The following is a 22,226-nucleotide window of genomic DNA, read 5'->3' as shown; positions in this document are numbered from 1 at the left end:
CCTCCTGGGACTCACTGCCGCTGCCCTCCCACCTCCTTCCTCAGCAAGACATGTCACCTTCTTCTCACCACACCGCGTCCCGTCTGCAGCCGCGTCCAGCTTAGAGCGACAAAAGCCTTTCACCAAGCACCACAGTGTCTGGCAAACATTCTGGAAAACAAACGTGACATTGTACTTTTTATATTGTCAAAACTTGCACTAAAGCATTTCTATAGTGATTGTAAAATATACACACTCACCCACATGCATACCCGCAATAAATGCGGCTGCTCTTAGTGAACAAGAGGGACAGACAGTGATCATTCAAGCACTCTCTGTTCTAACTGAATTTGGACTTGGTCGTAATTCATAAATGGTGGTGTGCAGACCGTATTAAGCCATCAGAAAATGGGAGATAAAGCACACATTTCCTAAAAGTTGAGAATGTAATTTCTAGAAGTGTAGCACACTATCATTGCCCTAGGCAAGGTAACTGGTGATATTAGTCATCAAAGGCCACTCCAAAAACTGTGAATAGAAGTTTACAAAAAGCTGGGGGAGGGGAGGTGTTGTAACTTGAGGCTGCTCACTGCAGAAACAGAAAACCATTCCATCCAGAGAGCCTCGGCTTACTTACTTATCACGGAAAGTAGCCAGCTGGTTTCTCTGCCAGCCTCTAAGAAAGGAGACCAATCAGGGGACCACTAGAGTCTTCTAGGAACAGGTAGATGTGAGAGATACTCAGGAGGCAAAATTGGTATAACTTGGTCACCAGCTAGAAGTGAGGGATTTTTGCACCAACTCTATCTTCTTTGTTCAGTTTTGCTGGCTCTGTCTAACTCTAAGCACTTGTTACTTCCTCCTCAGAGCCTTTCCCCATGGCTCTTTTTGTCTTTATCTCACTGTACTGTTAACAATAACACTTTCACACTCAAAGGCATGATGAATTCGAAGAGTCAAGATCCAGCTTGCAAAGAAGTGCCTCCCACAGGAGCTGGGGCTCTATCCTGTGGTCTGTGGGGACCTTAAGATCAGAGAAGAGCCATGGTTAGATATTTGAAATAACTTGAGAAATGTGTGTGTGTGTGTGGGGGGGGGGGTGATTAGGTAGGAGGTAATGATAGTAGCAAAGAGAGAGGAGAGATTGAACCAGGCAGTAAGAGTGGGGATGAAAAAGACAGAACACAGTCACAAACTCTTCAGGAGCCATCATTTGGATGTTGAAAATAAAGAATAAGCTGGGGATGAATCTTATCCCTACCTGGGGATTTGGTAGCAGTCTTTAATCAGATGAAATGCAGGAAGGGGAGCAATGTTAGGGATTCAGCTGTTTGCTGTGGAGTCTGTAGGTGTGAGTAACTGTGCTTCTTGAAAATCGTCACAGCATTCTCTTCACCACCACCCAGCTGCAAAGGCTGGCTGGCTCCACAGAGTACCAAAGAGGCAGAGTCAAGGAATATAAATGACCCCAACCTCAATCCTTCTGCCTTAGGACACCTTGCCATAGTAGGCAGTTTCCATCTCTGTGCCTGGATCTTCAGATTGCCAAACGTTCTCCTGGCCCTTCTTTGAGCACGCTGGTGGTCTCGAGCCCTGCACACACCCACCAGAGGCACCATGACACCCAGCACTTACTTCTACTTCCTGGCAGAAGGTAGCATTGGGGCCATACTGCAGCTGGCACTGGTGGTGAACGTCATAGATTACTCCGGGGGCAATGACCTTGGACTTCAAGCCTTTCTTTTGGGGCATGTCATCAAGACAGAACCCCCAGCCTCGGCTGAAAAGAAGTTAGCAGAAATGAGGGCAGATGCTTATGATTTTCTTCATCTTTAGTCTTTCATTCAACAGAAGCTTCCATATCTCTAGTTGACTCTTCGTCCTTCAAGACAACTTTATTTCTACAAGGCAGACAGCCCTCCCGGCCACGGTGGGAGTGGTCTAAGAGGAAACCCAAAGCACATCCCACTCCATTAGCTCAGATGTGATCTCGGACATATAAGCAGTGGTGAGATTGGGAAATGATCTTTCTCCCAGTGGGGTTTGGGTGACTACTCCTGGCATATGCTGGCTGTTCCCGCCCATCCCTCAGGACTTAAGGCACACTCAGCCCGTAAAGAGTCACCCTGAGACAGGAGCGAGCAGAGGACAGGATGTTCCCTAAAGGGATCTGGCTGTGGCTGGAGACCAGAGCCCACCTCGACCTCAAGGTCAGAAAGCAGAAGTGAAATTCGCTCCTCCAGATTGCCACCCCGACGCTGTGACCTGTGAGAGGAACTGAGACTTTTCCAGGTGTCCCATAAAACAAGTGACTTCTGGTGGAGCCATTCTGAGTCTCACTGTCACTTACTCCAGGAAGCGGGTGATATACTCCTTGCTGCACTTGGACCACGTCAGCGGGGTGGGGTTGTACTGGAGCTGGCGCGACATGATGTAGGGGTGCCTGCCCACCGGCTCGCAGTCGTTCTCCTTCCCGTCGTGCTGGACGCCGAAGCTGCGGGGGGGGGGGGGGGGGGGGCGGTGGTCAGGGGCGGGCGGGGCACAGGGAGACACCGCATGTCTCCAGGTGAAGATACCCACAGGGCTACTATTGTACACAGGGCATCTGCTCACCAGGTGGGAGGCTGGCGTTGGAGGGAGATAGCTAATTTTCAACTAAACAGCACAAGGAATATTTTAGGCAAGGCTTTGTCTCAAATAAGCCCCCATGGGAGCCATGCGGCTAATTCAAAAACTTCCATTTGGTAAAAGCAAACAGTTTCCCATGAATCTAGAGTCAGGAGGATGGGGCTGCCTCACGCTGCCCTCTCTATCCTGCACAGTAACCGCAGCTCAAAGAGCAGAGCCTTCCTTCCCCTTTCGGCACCCTCTAAGGGCAAGCATGGAAGGGGAGGCCTATGGGAGGCCTTGTTAAAGGCCACACGCCTGACCAGGTGGTGGTGCAGTGGGTAGGGCGTCAGATTGGGACACGGAGGACACAGGTTTGAAACCCCAAGGTGGCCAGTTTGAGCACAGGCTCATCTAGTTTGAGTAAGGCTTACCAGCTTGGACCCAAGGTTGCAGGTTTGACAAGGGGTCACTCGGTCTGCTGTAGCCCCCCAGTCAAGGCACATATGAGAAAGCAATCAATGAACAACTAAGGTGCCACAACAAAGAACTGATGCTTCTCATCTCTCTCCCTTCCTGTCTGTCCCTATCTGTCCCTCTCTCTGTCTCTGTCACTCACACACACACACACACACACACACACACACGGCGGCAGGCTTTGAAGGGATGGACTTCTTTCTCGCATTGCTACAAGAGTCCTCCAGTGTCACAGACATCAGGGGGACCTCAGAGTTCAGTGGCTGAGAGCAGGTGTTCTGGAGACAGACGGCATGTACTGGGGTCCTGGCTCTGCCACTCGGTGGCCCGTTACCGAGATTTGTTCAGCCCCATTTTCCTCTCCTAGAAAGCGTAGTAGTCATCACAGTGTCGGATGAGATTTGAATGGAATAAAGATTGAAAACCACTTTGTCAGGTGCCTGATGTATAATAAGGGCTTGGTAAGTGAAAGAAAACTTAAGGTGTGAGACTTTGCTATGGATGGCTGATGTAGTCCAGGGCCTCACAAATGGATTTTTAAAAAGTTTTCTCTCCATATAAAAATGAAATTATTCACTTGGGCTAGAGCACAAGTAGTTAACTTCACTTTCTATTTTGCATCATACACAATAGATGAAGACAAAAAGTTTTCAAGAAATGGGGCTGTTTTTGTTATTAAACTATAATGAGTATCTTCTTGGGATACTGGCTGATAAAGTTTTTCAGAGCTGCTGCAGGCCATCTCATTGACCTGCTCAGTGTTGCTCAGTTAGGTCCACAGCTGATTAGAATTACAGAGCTAAAGAAAGCTAAATACCTCCGAAGCCTCTTTTTCTGTGAGCAAGTTTCTCAAGAGACTCCACTGGTTTTGTGTTTTACCAAATATTTTTCTTGTCACTCAAACTCAAGCTTATGTGTCTTCTTTCAACTTTCTCTTTCTTATCAGTGACTTTTTTTCTTCACCATTTAAAAGATAGTGTTTTAGGCCCTGGCCAATTAGTTCAATCAGTTAGAGCGTTGTCTCGAAATACCAAAGTTGTGGGTTTGATCCCTGGTCTGGGAATAGACGGGAAGTGACCAATGAACGCACAGCTAAGTAGAACAGCAAATGAATTGTTTTCTCTCTCCCTCTCTCTGCATCAATTCTTTGTTGTGGCACCTTAGTTGTTCCTTTCCTCTCTCTGTCTCTCTAAGATCAATACAAAAGTTTTTTTAAAAGATAGTGTTTTATTTAAGTCATCTATACATGGCCCAATGCCCCCTTTAAAAAATAACCCTTTTTATTTTAAGATATAGATATTCTAATATTAGTTCTGTTAGCTATCTGGTGTATTGCTTTCCTGGGACTGCCACAGAAACAACCATTAACTCAGGGGCTTTAAGTAACAGAAATGGATTCTCAGTTCTGATGGACAGGAGTGTCAGCAGCACTGTGCCTCCTCTGAACGCCCCCAGGGAGAGTCTCTGTTCCCGCCTCCAGCTTCCGGTGACTCCAGGCTTCCTTGACTTGTGGCCTTGGACTCTACCCTCTGTCTCCATCTTTACCTGGTCTCCATCCCTGTGTCACTTTGTGTCCACACCTCCCCCTCTAGTTGCTGAATTCAATGCCTGAATGTGGGGTGATTTCTTCTCGAAATTCTAATTACACCTGCAAAGACCTATTCCAAAGAAAATTCTGAGGTTCCAGGTGGACTTGACTTGGGGGTGGGGGAACAGTATTCAAACCACTACATATGGTTTCCAAATATTTTCTTTCATTGTAGTCAAACATTTCAATCTAACAATGTGGTAACTCTGGAAATCAGATTCTCCCTTTCCATAGGTCTTGCCATTTTTTGTGATTTTTTTTTTTTTTTGCATTGTATATTCTGAATTTTTTTTTCTTTTTGAAAGAGAGAGAGAGAGAAACCTTTGACTTTTACTCGTAGTTGCGGCACTTTCATTGTTCATTGATTGCTTCTCATATGTGCCTTGACCTAAAGGCTCGAGCTGAGCCAGTGACGCCTTGCTCAAGACACAGACCTTGGACTTCAAGCCAGTGACTGTCATTAACATGATCGCTCAAGTTGATGAGCCTGTGTTCAAGCTGGTGAGCCTGTGATCAAGCCAGCAACATTGGGCTTTCAAACCTGGAACCTTGGCGTCCCAGGTCAACACTCTATCCACTCTAACCAGTCAGGCCAGATGTGAATTTTTTTAAAAACTGTTTCAGACCGTCTGTACCAAGGATCAGCCTGAGATGTAAACTTAAGGTCTTCTCAGGTCTTTCCTGAGCTTTTTCCTAGGCATATGTGGTTAGTTTCTAACTTTCCCCATATAAGTAGCTGTTTTTGGAAGCCTTAGTCTTTATTTTCTAGTTACCAAAAGGGAAAAAAAGAGGAAAATGAAGGGGGGGGGGTAAAAGGGCACTAGCTCTTGAAATCCTCTGGAAATCACTTAAGCCAAAGGGGGAGGGGCTTGCAAAAATGGGGGAGGTGCACCAACAATGGCTGCCCACCTCACTGTTGCACCCGCGATCAGACGCGTCATCACTGATCCAAGAACAGATTCCCAATATTTGGAGGACAGATATCAACAAACCACATTGATTCAGGTAGTAGGCCACCTCCAGTCCATTAGATATCCACCACTTATTTCTGACAACCAATGTACATCTACAACTAGTTGTTTTCAAGTATTTAGAAAACTGTGCTCAAGCAATGTTGCCAAGAGGTTCTCACCGCTATTAGATAATATCCAAAATCTGAGGAAAGGGTCATGCTTGCCCTTGACTTTATTTCCTTAGGTGGCCTTCCTCTCTCACAAAGGTGATACATCCATGTTGAAATAATCATGCCAATAATTGCCTCAAAAACTGGGGCAACATGATTTTGCAGGATATGCATAGCATCTTTCTAGTCCCTTCACAAGGTCAGATTAAATATGAGGATATAAAGGATGCATTCTTTCAACACAGTAGTGAGGATCTGAGAACGCCTTTTATCAAGCCAAGTCTTTTCAACTTTTCTCTCGCTTGAACACACCTGCTGGAAAGGTCCTGAGCAATCACTTCTCAGTTTGACTAGTTATATTGGCATTGTTTGGCCAGCAGGTCAAACTGACTTGATTGGAGGCTGCAGGGAACACATCTCTGTACATATCAGGACTGAAGACACCTATATATTTGCACATGAGAAGAACTTTTATTCTGCCACGTTTTTGTTTTTGTTTTTCATTTTTCTGAAGCTGGAAACAGGGAGAGACAGTCAGACAGACTCCGCATGCGCCCGACCGGGATCCACCCGGCACGCCCACCAGGGGCGACGCTCTGCCCACCAGGGGGCGATGCTCTGCCCATCATGGGCGTCGCCATGTTGCGACCAGAGCCACTCTAGCGCCTGAGGCAGAGGCCAAGGAGCCATCCCCAGCGCCCGGGCCATCTTTGCTCCAATGGAGCCTTGGCTGCGGGAGGGGAAGAGAGAGACAGAGAGGAAAGCGCGGTGGAGGGGTGGAGAAGCAAATGGGCACTTCTCCTGCGTGCCCTGGTCGGGAATCGAACCTGGGTCCTCCGCACGCTAGGCCGACGCTCTACCGCTGAGCCAACCAGCCAGGGCCTGCCACGTTTTATTATCAACATGCCAACAACTATGACCTGGCCTTTTCAAGACTTAGCATCTATCCCCAATCATTATCTAATTATAAGGAAGTTACTTAAACTCTGTTTCTGAATTTTTGACAACTAAGGAAACTTGGAAGGGCAGCAATGGGAGAATTAGGAAAGATCACCAAGAACAAAGATTTGTCATTAGTGACCAAGGTTAAGAGCATCCACACCCTTGTGGTATGATGTAGATGGTACAAGAGGTCAGGGCAGAGAAGACATTGGAATCTTTAAAGTGTGTAATTATTCCTACATTACATATGAGAACTACTATGTACACATGTGAAAGCAAAACAATGAGGAAGGCTGATAGGATAAAAATTGAGTCATTGGAAATACAGTGTTGGAGGAGAGCTATATGGATACGCTGGACCATCAGAAAGATGAACAAGTGGGTCCTAGTACAAACTAAGCCTGAATCATCACCAGAAGCAAGAATGACAAAATTGAGGCTGCTTAACTCTGGGCACATCATGAGAAGTCAGGGTTCTTTGGAAAAGACAATACTGCTGGGGAAAAAACAGAAGGCAGCAGGAATAGAGAAAGACAAAATGTGAGCTGGAATGACTCCATAAATGAAGCCATTGCAATGAGTCTACAGGAGCTGAGTAGGGCTCCTGAAGACAGGACATTGTGGACACCACTCATTCTTGAAGACAGGACACTGTGGACATTACTCATTCACGGGGTCCCCTGGAATTGGAGCTGATTCAATAGCGTGTAACAAGAAAGATAGTAGAATCTATCAGATTTATCTCCCAGGGCTTTTTGTTAAGTATCAAAAAAGTTACAGTACCTAAGAAACTGCCTAGTTCAGTTTATTCATTTCATGGAAAAGAAAACAGATGCAGAGATGTGAAAGGATTGTCTAAGGCCATAATATTGGATTGATGGAAAAGCCAGAATAAGCACTCACTTTTCCCAACTCTCACACCAATACTCTGGTTTTATACTACAGGTAAAAGCATTCTGCATAATTCCAAAGCCCAGGCCAGAGAGGCCAGGCCTTGAAAACCCAGTCTCCAGTGTTCTTCCCCATGCCACCTCTTCTCCAGATGTCAGCTCCTTCTTTAGAGAGAAGGCATGCAGGCTGGCAGCCACCAGAGAGGCAGGGAGTAGAGCAGGGTCATTTACATGGCTCCCTACTCTGAGTTTCTAATTAGTGTGATGTGTTCTTATTTGTGTTGTATAAATAGACCAACAAATTAAGTTACAAATAAGCTAAGATCTTTCCTCCATGGAGACCTCGGGAACCTGGAGAATACAGAATCTTCCTTATTCCTTCACTCAAACATTCTGAAATCTGCTTTTAACGAATTCATCTAGTCAAAGTTACCTTTTTGCCACAACTTGGACCTCCTTGTTAACTGGTATTTGTTTGATAGTCTTTCCAAGTTTACAGCAGTTTGCAATTCATTTATTCAATGTTCTCCCTTACACATAGAAGCAAAATGAGACTAACAATAGTGTCTACTTCATAAGGTCACTAAGATGATTCAGTGACACAATGCAAAGTGTCAGGCATAAAGGAAGGGCACAAAATGCTACGGTTTGTGATTTTTTTTAATGATATTAACATTATTATTATTTTACAAGAACTAAATAGGTGTTGCTATTTCTGAATTAATCACCTGAGTTACAGCTCATTGCCTTGTTTTTTCTCACCTCCTTTTAACTCAGAGAACCGTAGTGGCCTCTTTGACTCTATGATGTAAATGGCACAAGAGGTCAGGGCAGAGAAGACATTGGGATCTTTAAATTGTAATTATTCCTACATTACAGATGAGAAAGCACAGGTTTAGGATGGTGAGTTTAAAACCACAATGCAATCCAACTGCCTATACCTCATCTAAAGATCTTTCCATTCCTTCTACTGACATGTGAACACAGCAAAGAAACCTCAGTTTGTTTGGCCTTTTACCTGTGTCCGAGCTCATGGGCAATGGTAAAAGCCAGAGGGAGGCCCGAGTCTTCATTGATGTTACAGCTGCGGTGAGGCTGGCACATGCCTGACAGGTGGGACAGACCCAGGGTCTCACAGGGGCGGTTCACACCGGCACAAATGTCTTTTCTGAAAGCAGAGAATGGAGACACATAGAAAACAGGGAGCCAAAGAAACACCCACAAAACTCTCCTGGAAAAATCTGGGTACTAATTCTTATTCAGTATGGTCTATAAAGCATGATTAAAATAGTTTTTTAAAAATTCTATATGAGTACAGGAGCAATTTTGAATTCATTACTACTATTCCAACTTCACCTCTAGATCATTGAATCTCGTTGACATCTAAGGAATCTGAGAATTCATGGCAGACATTTTCTTTGAGTTGCCTTTGTCCTTGATCTCAGGAAGCCAAATTATATTATTTGCTTAAAAAGGGAAGGATTTGGTTGAAAACTGAAGTTAATTTTTTTAACTTTTAAACAGGGAATGGATAATAAGCAGTAATTTAAGTTTTTCAAATGTGAAATAAGTATTTTGTTTTTTCTGAAGTCTGTGCTCAAAACTCATGAGAACCTTTTCTCACTCATGAAAAAGGCAACTGGCTCCATAAGCCATCCAGAGATCAAGTCCACTTTCTCTCCGGTGGGGGGAGGATCTTCCCTGTTTTCCTCAGGACCTCATTATTTCCCTACCCTGGAAGAAGAAAGGAAAGACTCCAGGATTTCACAAATACTTGTTATAGCTTTTACATATAAAAACGGGCCCCTACATCCTGGTAGGGACTGTTTCAGTCACCCACAACAGTGTGAAAGAGTCGTGCATTGGTCATTTGGTTTTCTTTGGTTCAAGAAGAGCTTTTTGCCAAGAGGAACTAGCACAAATGCCAACAAAGCCCGAGCTCTGATTAGTTCCAGATGTTCAGTTCATAGGTGTTGTGCGGGCACCATTTCTGGCAACAAATGGTCAGCTCTGTGCGTCTGCTGGACCATGGGAAAGATACAGCCTTTGAAAACCACTGCAGGTTCTCAGCTCTCCGGGAGGCAAGGGCTGGTCAGTGGGACAGGAGAGAGCAGCTGCCATGTCAGAACACGCACGACAGGCATGAATGCCCACCCCCACTAACAGCGGCAGTTGCTGGGTGGTTCCATGTTGGAGCGCTATATAGGATCATATAGCCCAATCGTTCTAACTAATTGCTGGGTCTGTAGTAAGAACAACCAAACACTCTCCTACCCCTACTACAAGATGTAGGTATTTTTTACTATTTCATTCAAAAAGTTTAGTTTTGCACAGAGCCGCTGGGAAAAGATGAATGGTGCTCATTGCTCATTGGCCAACCTTCTCATTCTGATAGTGCAAGAAGTTAGGGCCATTAAATAATTGTTTATTGAGTGCTTACAAAGGATAAGTGTTGAAGAGGGTAAAAGGAGGTAAGAAAGAATTGTAGGAATATGGTCTCTGTGGGTAAGGATCTTGACCTCCCGCATGCACTGGGGGTCTCCTAAGAGAAAACATGCCTTGGCATGCAGCCATTAGCTCCATGGGGTGTGTTCAAGCCAAAGCCACCTCCTACTGAATGCAACTCTATAGACACCTTGTTAAAGTGGACCTCAGAACAGCCCTCCAGAGGCAAGCTCAGTCATATACCTCCCTCCCTTCCATATCCTGCCTATCCCTTCAGACCAGAGGATCTCAACAGGGGGTGATTTTGCTCCCCACCCCATCCTAGGGGACACTTGGAAATGTCTGGAGACAATTTTGGTTGTCACTGCTTGGAGGAAGGTTATTGGTATCTCATGGATAGAGGCCAGAGATGCTGTTAAATATACTACAATGCACAGGACATCTCATCACAACAAGGAATTATCCAACCCAAAATGTCAATGGGGCTGATGTTGAGAAATCCTGCTTTAACTGGAATACTTTCCACTGTCTAGGATCTGGGGAGGTACATCATACTTTGAAATAAGATCCTTGTCCTAAGAAAAAAATTATCATAATAAGAAAAATGGAGAGCAGATCCTTCATATTCTTACTGGGTAATAGTTAAAAGTATGACTTTTGTGGTCAAAAAGGTTGGGCTGATTATCATCCCTTGGAGGCCTGCTATACACTGGGATCATCCTGCCAAGGGGAGAGATGACAGGCTAGCATGTTCAGGGACAGCCAGTCCTCCGTGGGGACAACACACAAACACGGGGCCTGCCAGTGCACAGGGTTCTCTGTGGCTTAATGGCCAGGCAAAGGGGCTCCGTTTATTAAACATCCCTGGGATTCTGGAAGTCTCTGAATCTGCACAGGAGTGCCCCATGAGAACTTACTTCCCCCCATTAATGTAAGACCTTCATTTGTCTAGATGAAAATAGTACCTGGTATACAGTAGGTGCTTAATAAATATTGAATCAATAAGCAAACATAGCCTTCCAAGAGCCTGGGTTTCAGTAACATTCTATTTTTCACAGCTATGAGTCCTAGAGGGTTTGATGGTTCTAATTAGAACCACAGGGTCTACCAGTAGTCAAAACAGAATGGTAACTTCACTAGAGTAAAAGGTGGAAAGGTATAAGCAAACCACCCGTATATTCAGGGGATGACCTGCTCCCCATGATCTGTCCTCAACACCAGTCTAAGATGTTACAAGGAGGACTGATTTCTGTAGAATTGTTGAACGTTTCTAAATTGGAGGAACATTTTTAAAATTAAAAATAAAGGGTTGGAATTCCCATGGTTAAAAGTACTGGAGTCTTAATGAGGCTCTGCATACAAGCTTCCTGATTGTTTATAAAGCCACATAGAGATGCCAGTTTTAAAGAAGAAATAATCATTGGGATAGGCAAGAGGCCAGCATTTCGCCAGCAGACATACTTTATTTAACACAGAGACTTTGTCACATTTAGCATAGAAGCTACCATTAAAAATGACTAAGAACAGCACAGAGTAGGAGAATTTCATGAGTTTGAATACCTGGTAACCCTTCCACCCACCAGCCCTCCCTGCCTGCAGCCCCTGGTTCCCCACAGTCTCTGGGGTACCTGGTGAGAAGGACAGCCACGTCATGATGGGCGGGGTTGAGGTCACTCTTGGGATTGATGCTCTTCTGCCACTTACAGAAGCTGGACAGTGTCTTCTCTGCATGGTGAACTATTTTCAATCCTTGCTGGAGAAAGAAGAAGAGATTGGCATGGGTGATTCTACTATGACCAGGGCCCAGCACAGGAGCCCCCAGAAGCGGCCCCTTGAGATGAGCTCTGGGTGGGTGCCTCAGGGACCTGGCTGAGTTTGGCAGAGGTCAAGTTACTCCTCTGAGCTAACCCCCTGCTGTAAACACTATGACTCTCATAACTTCCACTGAAAGACTCCAATGGGGAGAACTTCAGGACAAAAATGACCACTGGGCCAACTAACCCTTGAAGAAAAGTTAAAAAGATATTAGCCAAGACCAGCAGTTGTTTGAAGTTATATTTCCAGAGGCTCTTTGCTTCCAAAGTCAGATTCCAAAGAGGCATTTTTATTTCTAATGCCAAATGAACAGATTTGCCACAAAAAGCTTCTTCCTCTCTGGAGGTATCCTACGAGCCTGGGGTTGCACTGGATGGTTCCCTGTCAAGCCAACCTTGGTTTGACATCCGTGGGTGAAGGGCAGAGGGTTAAGGTCACTAGAAGCACTGGTTGTCTGACTGCAATTCGGGTGCTGCAGCAGATGCCCCGGGCTGTGGCTTTCGGGGCTCCTGAGTCATCTGTCCGGCCCATAGTTGCCCATGGGGAGGGGAGGAGAGAGTTTGTTCAAACTAAGTGGGTGAACACTTGTCAGGTGAAGGAAGAAAATGGGCTATCAGCTCTAAGGGATTCCAGTTTCACTTGAATTTCTAATGGAGAAATTCCTTTCCCTTTGGGGGGGGGGGTTCTATATAGGCCATCCCTGGAATAGCGTAGGTTTTACCTGGAGAATCACTACCTCCCTTGGCCAAGTTGATCTTAGTCTATTACTCTGGGCTCAGCCCAGGGACATCACACACTCTCTACATCAAACTACAAACTTGCTTCTCCACTATTCTGTGTGTTGCTAAGGCCCATACTCAAATCACACGAACCCTGAGAGACTTCAATTCCCTGTTAGGAATACTCTCAGGTCCCCCACCCATGCTACTTAGCCAATGTAGACCACCCTTCTTTCAAGAAAACGCAGAAAAGTGGCTCAAAACACATACCGAACTGCTCAGTATAATAAGTTTAAATAGAAGAAACAGACTTTATTATTTTAAAATCCTCATCATGACATCATCCAGCAAAATGATGTATTATAGAGGGTGAGGTGGGGGCGGGGGGAGCCCCGGGAACTAGCTGTGCACAGGTAGTTGAGCTGTGGTTAGAATAGCAACCCTAGGAATGAATGAACACACCCACCATAGAGCACCAGCCAGGAGGCATGCAGCAGGAATGTAAGGGCAAAGAAAGGAAAGGAAAGGAAGAGAAGCGAGGGAAATAAAAGGGAAGGAGGCAGGCAGGGAGGGGAAAGAGGAAAGGAAGGAAGGAAACATTTCTTAATCATTTACTATGTGCCACAGATTTTCCCTCCTGTTCTCTCGTTTAATTGCCTCTCCTTCTCAGCATTATTTGTCAAGAAAGTACTGTCATATTCATTATATAACAAGAGGAACTTAAAGCTCAGAGAAGTGAAGAACTAGCGGAGGGCTACCCAGGTCAGGCACTGAGTCAAAGACCATGAGAACAGGGGCTCCCAGACGAAGCGGCGGGATTCACAGGGACCAGCCTCGCTGGGCTGTCCTTTTACACGTGGGCTGGACGCACCATTTCAGAAGACCTTACGTACCTGTAAAGCCAGAAGCCACGGCCAGAGCTAGCATCAGAGCAGCCCAGCCCATGCAGGTTCACATTGGATTCGGACAGTCGGCAAAGAAACAGCGGAGCCAAAAACTGATGGGCCATAGCCTTTAATCCTACCTTGCACCCGGCGGGCAAGTAAAAACACACACTGGGCTCCAAAACCCAGTCACATTCAGTGCTCACAAAGCCACTGACTTATCCGAGTTTCCTAGAATCAAAGGTTTCTAGCTCACCAGCCTTCTTGTCCTCAGTTCCCCATCTCCTTATCCCAAATACAAACTCTGCACAAACTGGCATCTCACTCAGCACTCCGCCATCTTGGCTGCTTCTCCTGGCCTCCTCCACGTGGCCTCCTTTAGCTGCTGGCTCTACTCTCTCCGCTCTCTCATGCTAACCTCAGGAACCAAGAGACAAGTTCCCGTTCTACCCCTATTTTATAGTGTAGCTTCACAACCTTTAATCCAATATACAAAATAGGGTAGTCTCTAATACAAAGTCACTTCTCTGAGGCATGATTGGATTGTACCGCCCTACAGCAAAAAGGATGGGAAAGGCTTAATCCCAAAACCAAGCCCCAGGTTACAACAATCTCCAACACACATTAATATCACCTGGGCGACTGCCTCCTCATGTTATCTTTAACAAAGTGAGCATAATACATTTTATCCGCCCAACAATCCACCCCTATGCTCACTTTACTACCCACAATTTACATCACCAGCATTCCTGTGCAAGGAAATTAGAACATTACACAAATTACAACAGCAAAAATAATACAGTTTCAATAATTACAAAGGTACACTTCACCAGTCTCTGAGCACTTTGCCCAAAGCGCAAAATGTCCTCGGCCTATGGGAAAAGCTTCCCGGGGCAGGGGAGTGCTTCCAGCAAAGCCACCCCCCACCCCCATCAGGGTATTTCACATTGTCCAAAATCCGTAATCCGTAAGTCCATCCAACAAAGGAGCCAATGCCCACTCCGGTCGTAGTCCAGGAAATCAGTCCACGCACATGGGGCGTCAGCCACCCCCCTCATCCCTGCCGTCCTCGCAGGTCTTACACTGTCTCAAAGAGGAGCACGTGGCAATGGCAGTCAGCATTTCCATCTCTGCTCCAAAAAGCATGTCCAGGCCTATGTCCCAAAATCGCAGACCTACCGGGGCCGCAGTAGGTGCTCCTTCCAGCTGGGCTTCCATCTTCTGGAGACTGCAGATCACAACTCCAGTCCGATTCTCCTCATCCTCCAAAGAGGAACTGAAAACACCAACTCCTGCTGCCAGTCTCGAGCCCCGGGCTGCCGCAGCCTTCTGCTCCGCAGACCTTGCAGCTCCGGGCCCGGCCTCAGCTTCAGCCTCAGCCCCAGCCTCAGCCTCAGCCCTGGCCTCCTGCCACTGCTGACTCTCCGCAACATCCAGGGCAAGCTGCAACTCATGAACCTCTGAATCCTCCTCCAGCGTTTGCTCCATTTCCAGGCAAATCTCGAACACCTGGTTGGCCTCCTCCTCAGGTGCTTCCTCCAGCTCCAGGGTCAGCATCTCTTTCTCCTGCATTTGCTGCAACTCCTCCCGCTGCTCGGTTTGCAGGTCCCGGGCAGCCTCTTCAACAGAGCTCTCGGTTTTCTCACACATGGCTGTAAAAGTCAGCCAGCCTACAATCCCCAAAAGGACAGCCATGGGGAACCCTAACACTAGCCAGTCCTCTACTCCACCACTCAAAGACTCCTTGCCGATCTGTATCGAATCCTGCCACAGACTACGCCAAATGTAAAGCCAGCAGCCACAGCCAGGGCCACCATCAGAGCAGCCCAGCCCATGCAGGTTCGCATTGGATTCGGACAGTCGGTAAAGAAACCATGGAGCCAAAAACTGGTGGGCCATAACCTTTAATCCTACCTTGCACCCGGCGGGCAAGTAAAAATACACACTGGGCTCCAAAACCCAGTCACACTCAGTGCTCACCAAGCCACTGACTTATCCGAGTTTCCTAGAATCAAAGGTTTCTAGCTCACCAACCTTATTCTCCTCAGTTCCCCATTTTCTTCCTTATCCCAGATACAAACTCTACACAGACTGGCATCTCACTCAGTACTCCGCCATCTTGGCTGCTTCTCCTGGCCTACTCCACGTGGCCTCCTTCCGCTGCTGGCTCTACTTTCTCTGCTCTCTCATGCTAACCTCAGGAACCAAGAGCCAAGTCCCGTTCTACCCCTATTTTATAGTGTAGCTTCACAACCTTTAATCCAATATACAAAATAGGGTAGTCTCTAATACAAAGTCACTTCTCTGAGGCATGATTGGATTGTACCGCCCTACAGCAAAAAGGGTGGGAAAGGCTTAATCCCAAAACCAAGCCCCAGGTTACAACAATCTCCAACACACATTAATATCACCTGGGCGACTGCCTCCTCATGTTATCTTTAACAAAGTGAGCATAATACATTTTATCCGCCCAACAGTACCAAACCACGCATGTCTGTTTAAGGCAAAGTGAGTGTTGATATTCTCTTGATATACATAATTTAGATGAATCTCAAGGGAGTTATACTGAATGGAAAAAAAACTCAAGAGGTTATACACTGTACAATTCCATTTTATAACATTCTTGAAATGGCAAAATTAGAGACAGAAAAGAGATGAGTGCTTTTCCAGGGTCAGGTCAACAGGCAGAAGGGAGGTCTAAGTGGGCAGCATCCACTTGCCCTCGTTCCTGAGCCAAATTCAGTGTCAGCAAGGAGAGATCTTCATGAGAAAACAGTCAATTTCCAGATGTCACAGCATAAACTTTGCTTCTAGCTTTCCCAGCATTAGGAAGAGCCGTTTCTCTGAAGGACCTTAGGAACTAGGCTTCCAGTCCTCTCGTTTAAACGATGAGAGACTCCAGGCCACAGAGAGGTCATACTGTAACCAAGTCACACAGCAGGTTTCGGCAGAGCGGGCTTAGACCCCAGGTTGGCCGCTGCTAGTCCAGGACTAGTGGTTTCCCAAGCTACTGAAGACTTCTTTACATTTTTCTGCTTTGAGCAACTGGAAAGCTTTAACAATTTGCCAGTGGAGGATGAGGACGATCGCTTAGTTCTGCTCCAGCTCCTTTCCCATCCGCGGTGAGGAGACAGCCACAGGCAGAGACCCTCTACTTCTGAGACCCCCAACTCCTCTTACTCCCTGATCACTTCTCAGGGCCCTCGATAATCTGCCCTTCTGTTTGCTCACTGCTTAGTTCATTCTCAATAACAGCCCTACTTTGGGAAACCACTTTTATGCTGCTGACTCTCAAGCCTGTATCTTATTCCAAATCTCTCCTAGAGTTCAAATTCATGCACCCAAACCTCTTGATGGACACCACCCTCTAAATGGTACCACAGGTACTGCCATCTCAGCACCTGCAACCCTGAAATCCTTTCCCGGCATGGTAACCTGCTGTTCTTCCTGTCTCCCCGGGCTCAGTACGGAACCGCCACCAACCCACCTGCCTAATATAGAAACACCAGCGTCCTGCTATTGGCCTCCTCTCCCTTCATATCCTGCGTCCCGATCCATCATCACGGGCTGCTTGTTTTACCTCCTCTCCATCTCTACTCCCAACCACCCTGGCTCAAACCCTCATCGTTTTATGCTTGGGTTTATGCCTGCAGCACCTCCGCATTGTTCTCCCTCTTGCTCCCTTGTTCTCTTTAATGCCACCCTCCTTGCTGTTGCCTGGTCAACCTAGTCAAAACCAAAGCCCACCCATTTCATGACCTAGTGTTCAAGACCTTCGAAGTCTGGCCTCTAGGAAGCTCTCCCCTCTTTTGCAGCCTCACAGTTTATGCCTAGCCACATTCAAACTGCTTATATTACCACTGCCGCCCACCCCACATTCCCAAACACCATGCTGTTTTTTACCCTGCTTTCTTCAAGCGGCTCCCTCCGCCCAGAATGTTTTTCTCTCCTCTCTTCCCCCCTTTAACCTATTCAACATCCATGATTACTCCCTATTGGTTTTGGTTGGTTCCTCTTACAAACAAAGCAACTGCACAAAGAGCCAGGCTGCTGACCCCTTGCAGCTGGGTACCCTGCCGTTGTGTAGAATGTTCCTCTACAATATGGGGCATTTAACACAAGTTCAATGACATGGTCTTAAGGATAACTTACGGCTTTTCTACTAAATGTCATGACATCTCTAGCAGGTTTTAATTGTGCAAAATATTTTTCAGTCTCCTCAGCCTCTCAATCTCCAAATCTCCTAAGCCGTTAAGTCCAAGAAACACTCATTTCGCTCCCTGAATGCACTTGGTCGCAGGCGCTTGGGAAGAGTAACGAGCCGTGCCCCACTGCCTGCAGCCCTGCGCTTGGGAGGCTCATGATAAACATGGTGAGACCTGTGCTAAACTGTTTCCATAATGGATCCTCACAATTATTGGAGCTTGTCAAAACAAACTCCCTTCCACACTAATTCTCCCATTCCCTTTGTAAACAAAAAGAGATTTCCCTTTTTGTTCTTGCACCATCTTCTCAGTCCAATTCACTTCCTACTTCCCCTTTCCTATTCACTGGAGTAGGTGACCTTACAGGGCGGCGAGATGACCTAAAGAAAATCAACAACAGCTCACAGAAACGGGCCCACAGGGAGACAGAAAATGATTCTTCAAGTACACGGCTATTCTGATAAGTTATTCTGTCTCTTTGTAAACTCTCTCTACAATGAAGCAAACTCTTGTATTAATTTCTTTGATTAGTCCTGAGAGCAGCTTTTGATTCAATGCACAGTCGGACCATGCTCCCAGCCAGGCTTAGGCCCCTGGAGGAAAGAGAACAGGCTAAGAAGAAAAAAGCAGTAAGAAGTTCAATCTGAAAACTTTCCATGTGCTTAAGGCATAACTCTTCTGGCTATCAGAGGAAAAGATACAAGATTTTTAAAAAAGTAGAGTCTACAAATTCTTTGCTAGTATTGTTAACATCCATCCTGAAAGAGCAGAAGTTATCTAAGTTATTACAGACCCACACATGCCCCTGGGGCAGGAGAGATTTTCAAAGGTAGCAGGTTTTCTCACTCCAGAGTCTCACAAAAGTGAACCCAACACTAAATCACTCCGGGACCAAGAGGGAAAGTCTCTGTGAAAACACGTATCTCTCTCCTGCCTGTCAGCCCTGCTGCTGCTCCCTCAAGCCAAGTGGACACCTGGGCCCACCCCTGGATGGCACAGTGACCTTGGCCCACCTGGCTTTATCCCAGCTCACTTCTACCCCAGTAGTGTCTCTGTCCTATTCTTACAAGAAGTCTCCAACCTCTTATGGCCCTAATGTTATCCTTTAGGGCTTTGGCACGGTTTCCTCATCTGTAAAATGAACTAATAATAGTAACACATTTACAAGGTTGTTGGGTGACCTGCATGATGGTGATGACAAGAAGCGTAAATGTGGTACTAACAAGTAACATTTATTGAGAGATTTCTATAAGGCAGACACTATACTATTACATAGGGTAGATATTATTATCCCCATTTTACAAAATGAAGATGTGGAGGCCCAGACAAGTCAAGTAACCTACCAAAGGTTATACAGCTAGAAAGCGGTGGGACTAACTATAAGTCTTGTACTTTCCTCAATGTCAACTGCTCAGAAGAGTTGAAGAAGGAAAAGTGAATGGAAGACTCTAACCTTGTCCCTAACTCCTGCCCAAAAGGGGAGCAGGGGGGTCATCTGATGAACTGGTCAGGTGGAAAGGGCTATAGGCTACATCTGTGTCCAAGTCCTTGAGAGAGGACGAAATGTCTGAAGGATAGGATTAGGGTCCTAAAACCAAAATGAGAGCTTGAGTCAAGGTTAGATAGAGGCAGGATAAGAATGAGAGCAAGTCGACTCATATCTGAAGCCACTCTGATTTCTGGACCTATGATGTCTAAATATGCTTGACATATCCTCCCCGGTTCATGGCTTAGTGTCCTTCAGTTTCCGCTGGTCTGAAATATGGCCACCTAAGTCTTTGTGAATGCCTCCAGGTTGTGCCAAGTGAGTATCATATCAGACTACCCTAACTCATTCTTAAAATGTGATGAAAATTTATAGTGGCTTTTGTATGGCACAAAGTGAAAAACAGGCACTACATTTTATGCATGCTGTTTGTTGTTGATGGGGCTTCTCGTTAGTCAAGGATGTGAGGAATAGTTTGAGAAATCCTCTGAAAGACAGGAAAATGAGAATTGTGAATTGCAACTCTCTAATGAGCTAGCAATTCTATTGTCAAATTATGAACCTTCCACCACTTGGAGATCCCATAAAAACTTGAATGAGGACGACATCTGACAAGTGAGAGAAAGGAAGCCATGGCCTTTTTGTAGCATATTACTTGTGTCTCTTTGCACTTGCAAGATGAGGCTTGCAAGTAGTAGAAGCTGCAAGAAGTAGAAGAGTGTCATTGTGATGGGGTCAGGGAGGTAACTGCTGATCCAATTCTTCCCAAGCATTCCACTGGAGCAAGATTTTGGTGGGTGAGTTAGTTTCCTGGGAATCAAGAGCTCTGGAGTCCGAAGGGGCCCGGTCCATGCATGGCAGCCTTGCTTGGAGGTACTACCAGTGCTACTGGCGGGACTGCAGAGGGTAGAGGTTTTCCCTTCCCACATTTAGCAGAACCTTCCTTTTTATTATTGGTCTAAAAAGCCTAAATCTTTCTGCATATTCTGTGGCTAAACATGCATATATGCTCACCCATTATACAACAGTAAAAATTTTTCCTCCAAGGTTTCAAAGTATAACATTCAAAAGTTAAAAACATAATTCTCATACAAATAGACAGTGAGCACATGTTAAAGATGCATTTAAATCATTAATGAAGAGACTAGCAAGATGGCAAAGCTGGCTCTGAGGTAGATACATGAAATTAATGTAATTATAGCCAGTAAAGGTGGGGGGAAGAATGCTGAAATAAGATTACTAAATTAGTTAATTAAATAAAAAATTAGTCAATGTTCCATAGACCAATAAAACCATAATGTTCCTGGTGATCTTCTCTGCTGGACACAAATCATTTTCTTTTCTACTGGATCAAAACCTTTGTACCCTGTCAGTTTTCTGCATGTGAACACCTAACTTGACCTTACCTAAGCCCCAATCAATAGTAAATAACAATCAGACAGAGTCAGATAAATCATTGAAAAGAGACACAGTTTTTGTTTTGCCTGGTTTCTAAAAAAGTTTAGAAAGATACTAAATTTTCTTAACAAAAGGTTTACAGGAAGGGAAATAATACATTGATCCATATTCTGAGATACTCAGACTATGTCTTGAATGACTAAGGAAAGTGGGGTGGTAAGGGAAAGAAGAAAAATGGATCCTGGTTCTCGAGATTACTGTTTTAAATTCTTCAGATTGTGGAGGTTTCTCATGCCCAGGAAACAATAAACGCTGCCTTGGGCATTTTGACCTCAGGTCTCGCTGATGGTGATCTGAATGATGCTCTTCTTTGCATATTTCAGCAGCTAGTTAAGCTTTGTAGATTGTAAAGGCATTTCATCAGGTTGACTGTTCATTCATTCATTAAATTTTACTTCATTAATTCATCCATTCATTCATTCATGTCCCGGGCACCTTGTTAAATGCTGGGGATAGAGCTAGGAATAAAAAAACAGTCTCTGCCCTCATGGAATCCACATTCTGATGGCTGAGATAAGCAAGAAGGAAGTGAACAATACTGATGAATCGTGAGTGGTATCAATAAAGGAAGTGACATGCATTCTGTGGTGGAAAGCAGTAAGTGAGGCCAGCTTTGACAAGGCTGGTCACTGAGACCTCATTGAAGCAGCAGCACCAAAACAGAAGCCTGAGAGGTGAGAAGGTGCCAACCAGGAGCAGAGCTAGGGCAGGGGTGGTCCAGGCACTGGGAACCCCGGGAGCATGGGCCATGAGGCGGAAGACTGCCTGTATAGCCCTGAACCTACCCAAAGCCCAGGGAGTGTGAGGGTGGGAAGTAAGGCAAGGGAAAGAGCAAGAATACCATGAATGTCTTTGTAAGACACGGTAAGAAATCTGATATCACTGAATTCCCAAGAAAATAATATAGAAATATTATTTTCCTCTCAAGGGGCTTTTAAAACCTTTCTAGTACCTTCTTTCTTGTCCGTTCATAGCTTTCCTGAAGAGAGGAAGTAGGGAGTGCAAAGATACAGGTGAGAAGAGTGGAGGGAAAAGTATTCACCTCTTCTTCTTCAAGTAGGATGAGCCGAACCACAACAATGTGAATTGCATTGCCGATGCTCGGGTTATGGAACAACCCAGTGACCTACAGGCAGAAATGGAAACCCATGTGAACTGACAACAGACAAACACCAGAGGAGAGATACAGCATTGTGATGGACTTAAAACAAATGTAACCGTGTAGTCAAGACATTTTACTGGAGTGCAAAGAAGAGTGATGTACTGGCCCAATCCACGTAATGATAGTTAAAGACAACCTTTCTAAGGTGACCGATTGGCTGTGTGCTGGAGAGATTGGTCCCTTTCTTGTCTTTGACCCTTTCCCTGATGGCAGAGGCTTCCTCTCTGTTATTATCAGTGACTCAGGCAAACATCTTTCCCCATCTCAACAGGACTAACATTCTCTGGGAAGGCAGAGAACATCAACAGTGCAAAAGGGAAGCTGAAAATTCAGTCATTATCATTAGCTCAGTTCCAGTTCTAGCTCTAACTTCTTTGAGGAAATCATGTTTTAGTTCTTTGTGCCTCAGTTTACTCACTGTGCACTAACATAAATCAGTGTGATAA

The 22,226-nt window shown here is 45.5% G+C and overlaps 1 protein-coding gene across 1 annotated transcript in view; it reads right to left on the bottom strand.

The window, feature by feature from the left end:
- The window catches only part of ADAMTS12 (ADAM metallopeptidase with thrombospondin type 1 motif 12), a 232,126-nt gene that overhangs the window by 79,913 nt on the left and 129,987 nt on the right, over positions 1 to 22,226 (bottom strand). Inside the window, exons 5-10 of the mRNA XM_066373705.1 lie at positions 21,661 to 21,744; positions 11,680 to 11,804; positions 8,625 to 8,774; positions 2,330 to 2,473; positions 1,615 to 1,759; positions 58 to 150 (exon numbers count right to left, since the gene is read on the bottom strand). Of these exons, the coding sequence (XP_066229802.1) occupies positions 58 to 150; positions 1,615 to 1,759; positions 2,330 to 2,473; positions 8,625 to 8,774; positions 11,680 to 11,804; positions 21,661 to 21,744 (741 nt within the window). The remainder of the gene's footprint in view (positions 1 to 57; positions 151 to 1,614; positions 1,760 to 2,329; positions 2,474 to 8,624; positions 8,775 to 11,679; positions 11,805 to 21,660; positions 21,745 to 22,226) is intronic.

Source organism: Saccopteryx leptura, chromosome 1 (genome assembly GCF_036850995.1).
Source record: "Saccopteryx leptura isolate mSacLep1 chromosome 1, mSacLep1_pri_phased_curated, whole genome shotgun sequence".
Lineage (NCBI taxonomy): Eukaryota > Metazoa > Chordata > Mammalia > Chiroptera > Emballonuridae > Saccopteryx > Saccopteryx leptura.
This window is presented reverse-complemented; position numbering and strand designations above follow the sequence as displayed.